Consider the following 12,254-nt stretch of genomic DNA (forward strand, 5'->3'; position numbering starts at 1 on the left):
CTCATTAACCTTCTTTTTTCTCTCAGGAATTTTTTTCATTTATGATCCAGATTGTATCCTGGACTGACAGACCTGATTTTAAGTGGTTTGATGAGATACAATCAACAACAGAAGCAGCATTACACAAAGAGTCCTGTAAATCTGACTCTTGTTCACAACTTCAACACAGACTGTTCTTCCCCCTTCATTGTTATACTAATAGACCACTGGTAGGCTAAGGAACTCAATAGCCTCTTTCAGGGTGGCACAGGCATGTTTCCCAGTGAAATTTCAATGGAGCCAACTAGATCCCCACCACCAGGGAAATGAATAGAGAAAGTGTGCCACCACTACTAGAAGCCTTGCTTTCTAAATCAAAGATCCTTCATTTTGACTTTTGATGGCTTCTTGGAGATCTGCTCAAGGGCTGAGCTTTGTTTCTTTCCCTCCAGGCTGGTGTTATGTTCTCCAGAGCAGGCTTCTTGGGAGAGGTTTTACAGACACATATTGCCCACACCTGCCGGAGGCAGGCAAGGAATTCAGTAGATATGGACAATAGAAAACAGACCCCAAAGCCTGGGAAATAAAAAGGTGAGGGGCAAGTTTCCTGGGAATTGAGGATTTGGAAAAATTGAATGCTATGTGCATGTTCAGTACATGTGCACAGAAAACACGCTAGAAGGACCCGAGGTTTCTACCCCTGGCAGGCAGTCAGCTATGTCTAAACATGAAGTGAGAGACTTGGCCAATAGATTTGAGTAAGCAGGACAAAACAATGTTCTGCTGAGGGAGAGGGGTCTCAGATGTTAAAGGAGATATATATTGCAAAGAGAATGAAGAATAAATGTCCTTTGTACTTAGTTCCTGAAGTGGAAAGAAAGATGTCCCAGATTCAGGGAAGTATGTAAGTCACAGATATTGTAAGAGATAAAGACATTACAATTGAAAAACGTGAAGTCTAGTTTATAAGGTTCTTGTAGCACATGAAGTGCCCTACCTCTCCCCTGGACATGTGAAAATCCACTCTAAACACTCAGGAACGAGGAAAGGATAAACCTCTTTAATAGAACACTTCTGGTTCTTCCTAATGGGCAAAGAGAAACAAGCCTTCACCAGAATAAAAATTCCAGTTTAAAAGGAAACCTTAGTCTCAGAGCATTTCATATATGTTGTCACCTTTAAAATCTCTTTCAGGTCGCACTTCAGACACTGAAACAGAGACAGGAGACCTTTTGGACAAATTAGAGAGATTTGCACAACGGAAATATTATTGAGATTACATTTTTAAAAACTTTTTAATTGATTTTTTTGTAGAATTCACAATATGCATCCCAATACCATTAAATCTTCCTTCCCCTTTTGTCTCTGCACTTGCAACTTCCCTGCCCTCTAATCTCCTCATGGAAGCTGCAGTGTGACAGTGAGTCACACAGTATACCCTTTGGACCACACAACGTGACTTGTGAGTGTTCATTGCAATGAATCATTTGTCTGATTTGAGGCCTCTGCTTTGTGCTCCACCACTGATGATGGGACCTCACTAGGACTCCTATTGGATATCCTGTCATAGTCCTGTGTTGTGGAGATCCTGCAGCTTTGGGATCTGCAATTCAGACCGCTTTACACGCTCCAGCACATCATAGAGAGTGTGGATGATGGGGTGGACCAACTCAGTGGCGAGGGGTGAGGAGGAAAAGGGGCATCTTTTCCTTGTCCACTCCATCACATGGCAGATGGGAGTGTTCAGCTGTCATTTGTGACCTCAGGGCAAGCTCACCTGCACCTGGCCTGAGAAGATCAACTCTACTGTACTGCCTAGGTGACGTGCAGGGCCCACATTCCCAAATGCTGCACATAGAGAGGGGCAGGGCCAGGTGTCACAGTCTCAGGACACCAGGGCCAGCACTCCCACCTGTAGAAGGTAGTGAGAGGGAAGGGGCAAGGGGGCATCTCTCCTTCTCTCGTGTGCTACATGACAGGAGAGTAGAACCCGCTCTACCACACTCATGCCTTCAGGGCTGGCTCAGCCATGTTGTCCCCTCCCCACAAATAGGTCTCTTGAGGACTTTGTAAGCGCACCTGCTGTTCTCTTCAAATACTAGTCCCCAGGGTCATCATGCACACCTAGTACGATTATGTCCTCCTGAGAAGAGAACCAGGACCTGATTGATGACAGCCCAGGACTTACTGACTGCTGTTACCTGCCGCCACCACCTTAAAGTTGCCGTGCACAGGCATGCTATTTTGAAGGTTGTCCCTATTATTTTCGATCAAGAGGCCAGAAATACAGTCTGGATAAAAGATAGCCTCTTCAACAAATGGTGTTGGTCAAATTGGATGTCTGCATGTAGGGAAATCAAATTAGAAAACCAGTGGTCCACAGAGTTGTAGATTGACCACTAGGTGCCTGCAGAAGTGAGGCACTTTGGGGGAACCCAGGGCCTACCTGGTGATGGGGGAGATGAAGGGCGGATCCAGCAAGGGAGGACTATCACTGAGGCTACTGCCACAGCGGATGCTGTCCCACCTGCCTGCCCTGGCTGCTTTGATATTTGATAACCAGATTTCTCCCTGGGTACTGGATTCCATTTTACAGGGATCTGAATATTGTTAAGATATTCATAATACTGGAATATTGTTTTATGCTGGTCTACTTTACGGATGAGCCGGATCTGGAGTTGGCTTATGGCTCTACACCTAAGCATGCTTAGAAAACGAACAAACATTCCTCTCCATCAGGTGTTAGGTGATCCACCTGATTTTATGACAGGGGAAGGAAGGCAAAGCAGAACAGTCAAGAAACTGAGCTATTGGTTTAATTTAACTCTCTAAGATTCTGCAACTGCAAGACATACAGTTACAATTAGACCCCGCCTACATACAGTAGAATACATTGTAACTTTGTGGTTTGACTCTATAAGCCTTGGATACTCTGTCCAGGGACTACAAGGGGCTCTCAGTTGTAGTCCTGGGGTCATGAGCATACAGCACTAGTATTTATTTGATAAACCCTTTTCTTATTAAAATTTATTCATGGTGAAGCTTCTCTGATTTCCCTCTCTGCTTCCCTATCCTTTGTGTATAAGAGGGCGACTGATTTTTTGGAGTTGATCTTGTATCCTGCCACATTACTAAAGCTGTTTATCAGCTGTAAAAGTTCTTTGGTGGAGTTTTGGGGGTCGCTTAAGTACACTATCATATCATCTGCGAATAACGACTGAGCTCCCAAGGTCCCAATGAGGAGCAGAAGTAGGGAGAACATGAGCAAAGAAGTAGGGACCACGAGGGATGCACCCACCCACTAAGACAGTGGAGCTGATCTATTGAGAGCTCACCAAGACCAGCTGGACTGTGACTGAAAAAAGCATGGGATAAAACTGGACTCTCTGAACATGGCGAACAATGAGGGCTGATGAGACGCAAAGGACAATGGCACGGGGGGTTTGATCCTACGTAATGTGATGGCTTTGTGGGAGCCCAGCCAGTTTGGATGTTCACCTTCCTAGATATGGACGGAGGTGGGAGGTCCTAGGTCTTACCACAGGGCAGAAATCCCTGACTGCTCTTTGGACTGGAGAGGGAGGGGGAAAGGAGTGGGGGAGGGGGAGAAGGGTGGGAGGAGGGGGAGGGAAATGGGAGGCTGGGAGGAGGTGGAAACTTGTTGTTTTTTGTTTCTCTCCTTTTCTCAATAAAAAAAGAAAAAAAATCCAAAAAAAAATTTATTCATGGTCACGGTGAATCTCTGAGTGATCCCAGACCCACAACATTTTGATCAATTTTAACATGGTAGCTTCTATTTAATTCATTATATTTTCTTTTATTATTACTCCTTAGACGCCTGTATGTTTGTATACATTATACATATAATATGTAATATATGCAGTACTTTATTGATTCTTTGGGAATTTCACGACATGCATCCCAATTCTGCTCATTTCCAAGTTGCTCTATATCCTCCCTTTACCTGTGTGGTGTCCTACCGGAAAAGAAAATCAAAAAAAAAAGTACCAAACCAACCAATGAACCAAACAAACAAACCAGAAACCCAACATCACTCCTCTGACTTTCCTGCCACTCCAATTATTTTAGTGGCCTTGGGAGCCCTGGTGTGTCATGCAGGAAAACTTTTTGTCCAATCAGACCCACCCAAAAACGTTCATTGTGATTAGTTATTGGTCTGATTAAAGGTCTCTGGTATCTGGACCCTCACTGAATCTCCTCTGCAATATCCCACGGCTGCCCCAGGTCGTGGAGATCCTTCAGAACCAGTCCCTTACCAAGTGCCAGCAGGTCCTAGATGGGAAGATGCTAGGGTGGGCAACTCAAAGCCCTGATTTGGTCCAAGGTGGTAGGCGACCTGGTTGGTCCTGGAACCTGGAGCTGCCCCCTCAGGTGATCCTTGGAGCCAGCTCTCCTACACCCATTCCATCAGGGTCAGCTGTTGCATGCCTGTGTTGAGGGGTGGAGCCATCTCTCCTGAGCTGGGCCACTGGGACCAGCTCGCCTGTGAGTGTCAGTGTCAGCTCTCTTGCCACAGCAAGTTTCAGGATCAAATTTACCAGGACTAGTGAAGGGCAGGCCTGGCTCAGCGTGGCCCTTGGCTTTCTTCAGGCATGAACTTCTATGGTATCATAAACCAAAGACATCATGACAGAGCCCAGATTCGTTAAAACAACGGATCCAGACATGGCCTTCTGCATCGTCTCTGGCTCAGATGTCACCATGGCTCCTGTGGAAGCTCAGGTCACCCAGATCAGTATGGCCCCAGCAGCAGTATGGTGCTCAGATGCCAACATGGCTTGAGGTAGCTAACCAGACCCTAGGCATCAGCATGACCCTTGGTGGCAACAGAGCCTGGCTGCTGTAGGACCACGGACCCACAGATAGCCCTAGCCTGCAGCTTAGTCCTGGACATCACCAGAGCCCCAGGTGGTGACACATGTCACTCAGATCAGTCACTGGTAGCAGCTTCACCCTGGGAAACCGTCTTGACCTCAGGTGGCAGACCAGACCCCAGGCAACTTCATGGCCCTTGGTGGTAACAGGAGCCATGGATATCAACTCAGACCCTGCCTGCCATAGGGACACAGACATACACATGGCACTAAGCAGATACTTGGACCTGTATGACACCAAGGCCCTGGTGTAGTAATGGGGGCGGCGGGGCTGCGTTCCCAGCACCCCGGCCGCCTACTCGGCTAGCTTATGCCCCAAAATAATTACACAGACATTGTATTCTTTTAAGCACTGCTTGGCCCTTTAGCTCTAGCACTTACAGGCTAATTTTCACATCCCAATCAACCCATCTCTAATAATCTGTGACAACCGGTCTTACTGGGAAGATTCTAGCCTAGTCCATCCTGGGTCGGAGCTTCATCCCGGGAGTGGGGCATGGAGTCTCTCTCAGGCGTCTGCTCCCAAGAGGAGAGATGTCAAGTCTCTGACCTCACATCCTCTTCCTCCCAGCATTTTGTTCTGTTTACTCCACCCACAGGGCCAAGCAGTTTTTTTATTGGCCAATGACCTTCCTCCATCATTCTGGGTGGCAGCACAGGTTACTCAGATCATAATGGCTCTGGAAGCTTGCATACCAACAAGGTCCCAGATTGTAGCCCAGGCCCTGAGCATCCCTGTGGCCTTTGGTGACAACACAGGACATGGACCTCAACACAGACCCTGGCTGCAGTTCTGACATGGACCTAGAATGGTCCTCGGCAGCAGGAACACATGGACACCACCAAGAACCTAGGTAGTAGCACAGGTAATCAGATTGGTATGGTTCCATCAGCAGCATGACCCAGGGACACCAACACATTCCTAGGTGGTAGCCCAGATGCCAGGCATATGCATGGCCTTCAGTGAAAGCAGGAGCCATGGACATCAACACAGAGAGCCTGGTCACTCTCACAGAGATGGCCTACAGCAGCATCTCAGTCCCCGATATCACAATGGCACAATGGCTGGGTCTGGGTACCACCTCGAACACGGGTGGTTAGCAGGTTGCCCACAGCAGCCTGCTCCTCACCCCCTTCGCTCCTTCCGTTCTGCCTCTTTCTACAGCACATGAACCGTTCTGATTCGTTCCTTCCAATTTCCTGACCACACATTTGCTCATCGCAGTGACCCTCTCCTGCCCATGAATGTCTTCAGCAGGTCCAGGAAGGCCTGGGGGCAGCTTCCACCTACCTGAGCTGAGGGGCAGAAAGGGGAATGTATCCAAATGGGAGAATATGTGGGGAAGACCTGGAAGAAGTAGGAGGAAGGGAAACCATAATCAGGTATGACAAAAAAATCCAATTTCTTTTTTAGAATAAAATGTATTGGTAAAATCCCCCAAATAAAAATTTTCATCACCACCAATATCATCTGTGCCAACTTCTCCTTAAATTTCTTGTTTGCAGGATTCCTTCTGAATCACTTGCTCAGAGGATCTACTAAGCCTGAATCAAGTAGGCTCATGTGACCCACTGTTTTCCAGTCACCATGTATTGGAAATATTCATCTATGCAAGCAACACTCATGACTTAAAATGCTAATCTATGTAACTAGACTTTGTCATTCTGTTTAAATAGAATTTCCTGAAATGTGTACATCCTATCCTACAAAATACCAGAAAGCATGTGGAGGTTATGTGTTTATTGTTAACATGAGTGTTCAATTTATTTAATCTTGGCAATGGGCACATGGGTCACCTATTAGCCATTTGGCTCCTGAATGAAGGATGATGCCATTCTAGGAAGAATCTTCCTCAGTGTCCCACAGCATGATGATGTCTTCAATAGGAGGTGTTGTCTCTATCAGTACGCGTTTTTCCTTCCTGTCTTTCACTCTCCGTTTGGCGAACCACTCCTAAAATCAGAGGGAGACAAGATTGTTTTAGCATTGGCTTCCACCCCCAGAGCCGAGAGAGAGAAGTCACTTTAAGGCATCTAACATGGAACTTTCTACTCAGCTCACAAAAGCAAGCCCCGGCTGTGTGTCAACCTCTGCAAACAGGGCTATGATTTTGTCTTTTTCCCGCAGTATATACACTTCAGTGGGGACTTCCACCCATGGTAAATCTGACCAGCATATTCTTTTTTTTTTTTTTTGACCAGCATATTCTTTCATGTTACACAAAGTTCTCCAGCATCAGGATGGAGAATACTATCTCTGCTTCAGCGAGATTTCCAGAATCCTGCCCTGCACAATATTAATCTCTGTATTTTAAGTGTTATTCTTCCATACCTATCAGTCCATGCCTCCTCTCAACCCTAATATAACTATTTGGCAATGTGTTTGGCTAGCCACACACAGAATCCCAGAAAAATTAACATTAAGGGTTGTCACTATTAATACCATCGTCTCAAGTTAGGATCATTTTTTTCTTTATGCAGTGTAGCACTTTTAACCATGATATTCAAGACACAAAATAGAAAGACGGGGACAATTAAAGAGTTAAAGGGGCAAGGAGTATTTCCATAGGAGGCTAAGTGTGTGGCCAGCTGGGGGTCCAAAATTGCATCACAATGAAAACCATGTGCTGTGAATGTTGTCCACCTAGAGATGATGTCCCTTTTATGTAGTGCTGTTTCAATTAAGTTTAAAATCGATTTAAAGTTCAGTGTGTCAAGTGCTGTAAACTCAGCACTTGGGGGGTGGAGGTGGAGGCAAAAGAACCATGAGTTCAAGGACAGCAAGGGTTACACAGATTCATTGAAAAGTGCCTAGGACAAGGCTAGCTAATGCCTAAGGAAGGCTATAGATTGTCTGTCCAATTGCTTTGTTTGGATTCACTGACCTTCAGTTTTGCTTCAGGCACTTTCAAAGTTCTTGCAAGTTCTTTCCTGTGTAAAGACAACCATGGATGTTTATCATGCAGGGTTTTACATGCAATACAATGACATACATGAATTCTATGCCTTTTAAAATATCACCGTCCTCCCTCACACTTGGCATTAACATTTATTCTCAGAGGCAGTCTCACTTTTGAAATGAATTCATGTCCTGCAAAAGTTTCTAAATGATAGAGACAAATAATTTTAACAAAGTATCAAAAATAATAATAAATGTCAATGTCTCTGCTGAGCAAAGTATGCTAATTTGAAAACAGTACCAGGGGCCAGGTGGTGGTGGCCCATGCCTTTAATCCCAGGACTTGGGATGCAGAGGCAGCAGATCTCTATGAGTTTGAGACCAGACTGGTCTACAGAACGTAGTTCCAAGATAGGCTCCAAAATCTACAGAAAAAACATGTCTTGAAACACCCCCCCAACATAAAAAAAAACTAAACAAAACAAAAAACAGAACAAAAAGACAGCACTAGGCTGGGGGAAAGAGAAACCAAAAGGAGTTTATGGCTAGGTACACAGTCCCTGAAAAGATGAGTAGACTACTGGTAAGGAGGTCACCCAACAAACTAGAAACCCCTAGTACTCTTGAACTTGATGCTGGTAAGTCGTTTGGGCCCACAAATATCTATATTTCACAGAAATTAAAATATGACTCTGAATGAGACGTGTTGACTATGGACATTTGATTCATGTCAGCACTACATGTTGGTACTGAGCTCGGGCCCCACACGGGGCATCCTCCTGTGCCCACCACCAAAGGAGAAGACCCCTGTGACTTGGAGAGGGACGATAAGGAATACAGGGCCTCGAAGAACAAAAGGGCACCTCAACATGAGCCAGAGGCCAGGGATGTTGGGGAGCTCTTGGGCCAAACCACATACCTGGCAGCCAAATTTGGGTACTGGGATATTTGAAAGAATCTTTCCATTTCCCTGATCTGACCCGGTGTGAAACGGAAGTGGTTTTGATGACCCTGGTGCCTCTGACGAATCCTTGCCACACCAGCCTCTGAGGTGTTCAGTTCTTTTGAGTCTAGCTCCAAAGAAGAATCCGGGTGGCTACTGCTTTCTCCCACGTTAGCATCACTTTCCTTACTGTACCTCTCGCTATCCTGGCCCTGATTACTCTCATTGATTCTGAAATTTAGGTGGCCTATGTGGCCTCCACTATGGCCACAATCTGCCTCCATTGCCACTGCTGAGGTGGAGGCCACAAATCCTTTCTCAAAAACTATTTCCTCCTCATAATCTTATGGAGTATAACATGTACGTTCAATACCCTTGGCCATAACTGCAACTGTGGACCTCAAACAGCACTTGGGCCCTGGGAATGACTGACCTGGAGGTCTAGAATCTCGGCAGGGCTACCGACCAAACAATGAGAGGACAGAAGGAAAGGGTGACGTCAATGCGTCAATGCGCAGGTCCCTGCATGCTCCCCAGTTCTCCAGGGCCCTCAAACAGGACTTCCAGGTGCTTGTTTGCAAGAAGGAGCTAAGTAAGCACCAGGGACAGGTCCTGATCTCATAGCTAGGAACCTTACAAACAGAGCAAGCTACACAATTTTCCCACACATGCAGAGGGCCTAGGTCGGGTCCATGCAAGCTCCCTAACTGTTGGTCCAGAACCAATGTGGTCCCACAAGCTTAGATCAGCTGTGCCTTTGGTTTCTCCGTCATGACCTTGACCCACCTGGCTCATAAAATCCCTTCTCCATTACTCAGGAGGACTCCCAGAGCTCAGTCTAGTGCCTGGCTGCAAATGTCTTTGAATCGTTTGATTTTTTTCTCTAATTAATCTCTGTAAATCATTAGATTTTTGAGAGAGGTTTCTTTTGACTAAGTGTAACGATGGTAGTCTTTAATTGACTACACCAAAATTTTGCTAAAAACACACAATGGGGGACTAGATAGAGAGATGGTTCAGTGATCAAGAGCCCTTGCTGCTCTAGTAGAAGACCAGAGTTAGCATCCCAGAGCTAACATAAGAAAGCTCACAACCACCTGGAACTCTAGCTACACGGCATCCGGGGTGTCTGTCAAGAAGAAGGGTAGTGGCCCTTCCCTATTTCCCACCTTGGTTAACTCAGGCACCGAATATTTTCCTGAAAAGGAGTCACATGACTTATTCTGTGTGTTTATACAAGTTGATTACTTGACTGTGGATTTGGCAGAGTAGATGAAGAGACAGGGACCCTGAGTCTGCAGTATGCCAGTGCAGGAAGCTGGGGTCTTTCTGATGACATGGAAACATGGGATGATACTTGACATTTATACTTGGGCCACAGAACAGTTTCCCCCTCTCACTGACTACCAAGCACTTTCTAGGAGACCTCTGGATTATAAGTTGAGAGGAAGAAGAGAGTAGATGGCAAAGAAAGAAGCAGCATAAGAAAAAGAAAATGGGATGGGCAGTGCCAGCTTTGTCTAATAGGAAGCTAAATCCCAAAGCCTGAGCTCTACATATCTTGGGACCCTGAATGAAATGCTTCATTCACAGCTTCCAAAACCATGAATGGGGATAACATCAATGGCACAGGATCGGGATACCGTCCGGGTTCATGAATTACTTGCAGAATTTTGGCATCCTTTTACTTCAGCTTCACAAACCAGTGTACCAGCAACTACAGTTTCCTTCCCCTGGGAAGCACATCCTCAAACCTCTTGATGTCTTCCCCAAAGCCTAGTAACTCATCACCTAGATAGATTTTATATTAGCTTCCGCTTTCTGGCTTGGACCTTTTCTTCCTTGCACCTCCTTCCATTCAACAGTGGTGGAGGATGGGCCTATGGATTCAGCCCTGTTGCTGCATCTTATTACACCTTATGATGTTTCTCTTTGGCTTGTGCTCAGGAGAGGCACTTAATATTTGCAACGGAGTTTCACGTCATCATTTTTATGTATATAATAAAACATGTAGTAGGCCACAAAAGCAACTGTACCAAGTGTGTCAAAGAGATGACTTCCTGGCAGAGTTACTGGCAGTGCACACACCTAGAGCAGCTAGATAGAAGGACAAGACAGAGGAAGAGTTGAAAGTCAGCTAGTTCCATTGGAGGAGCCCTGCTCAGGTAACACCTGAGCTTTGGGAGTCAGCCTACAACCGGAAGTGCCCTAATGGAACACAGATCAGGTCATATGCTGTGGGACACAGAGCTCATGCAGTGTGGGTATTGGTGGATGCATGAAGCACCATGCTGAGGTCCACACGTGCACTGCAGAGTGGCAGACATCGCTCCCAATCAGAGTACCTTACCTGAATGACAGTCTCAGCACTAGGATAATACTTTCAGAGCTCTCGTCAGCATGGAAGCTGCTGACTTCTGTAGTACTGTAAATAGCCCAATGAAAGTGACTTTACCAATTCATTGTCCCTCATACTCAGCACTAATGGGATGTCTCCACCAAATCCCTCCCTTCAGATCTCAGGGAACCCCATGGAAGAGGAGGTAGGAGGGGTGTGAGAGCCAGAGGGGATGGAGGACACCAGGATAACAAGTCCCTCTAAGTGGACTGAGCACAGCTCATAGGAACTCTCAGAGACTGCGACAGCAAGCTCATGGCCTACAGTGTCTCTGCTAGTCCTCTACATATAAACTATAGCTTTCAGTTTAGTGTTTTTATGGGACTCCTGAGTGTGAGAACAAATGGTATCTGACTCCTGGGCTCTTTTCCTTCTGTTAGTTTGCCTTGTCCAACTTCGATGTGATAAAACTTTTTAGCATATTTTATTTTATTTCATTAAAAAGGAAAGATAATGTACTATAGGCAAATCTGGTGAGGGTACTCTCTCAGTTCAAGTTTCCTTTTCCAAAATGACTCTAGCTTGTGTCAAGCTGACATAAAACTAGGCGGCACAGCAGTCAAGACTGTAGTTGATCTGTATTGTATTGATTTATATTACACAAGGATTTTTAAATTCTGTTTGTTTGTTTGTTTGAGAAAAGATCTCATTATGGATTCCTTTCTGACCTGGAATTTCCTACATCGACCAGCAGAGCCTCAAATATGTGGTGGTATTGTTGCATTTGCTTTCTTAATGCTGGGATTATAGGTATGTGATACCATGCACAACATTGTTGACTGTTCCTTATAGAAGTATAAAATATTAGACTTGAGTTTATATATGAAAATTAGAATTACAATTAAATTCCTCATACAGTTGCAATGACCAGCGACCAGATCCCCCATCCTTCTTCATGAACGGCATTGTTAGTTCACAAAGGCTTTCTTCTCGCCCATGGAAGCATCAATTCCTCGTCACGGAAAGGCAGTCCCTTCATCTAGTGATAGTAAATATATTTGGAACCTGTAGCAGAGATGCTGACACCAGAAACAGACTTGTCAAGAAGGGCAGCTCCTTAGAAGGAAAAAACCCCTAAACCCACATGACAATGGCTAAGGACCAAAGGACATACTTTGCGGGGACAAATGCTGTGTTCAC

General features: G+C 45.5%; 1 protein-coding gene across 1 annotated transcript; it reads right to left on the reverse strand.

Moving 5' to 3' along the window:
- Window positions 1-6,711: 6,711 nt before the first annotated feature.
- On the reverse strand, window positions 6,712-12,020 carry LOC121439421 (homeobox protein Rhox13-like). Its single transcript, XM_041639928.1, has 4 exons — window positions 11,954-12,020; window positions 8,693-9,059; window positions 7,760-7,805; window positions 6,712-6,828 (listed from the first exon to the last, which is right to left on the reverse strand). Exons 1-4 carry the CDS (start codon window positions 12,018-12,020, stop codon window positions 6,712-6,714), a joined length of 597 nt encoding a protein of 198 aa, XP_041495862.1.
- Window positions 12,021-12,254: the final 234 nt, after the last annotated feature.

Source organism: Microtus oregoni, unplaced genomic scaffold, assembly GCF_018167655.1.
Source record: "Microtus oregoni isolate MIOR12 unplaced genomic scaffold, Mior012 000061F_ref0000440, whole genome shotgun sequence".
Taxonomy (NCBI): domain Eukaryota; kingdom Metazoa; phylum Chordata; class Mammalia; order Rodentia; family Cricetidae; genus Microtus; species Microtus oregoni.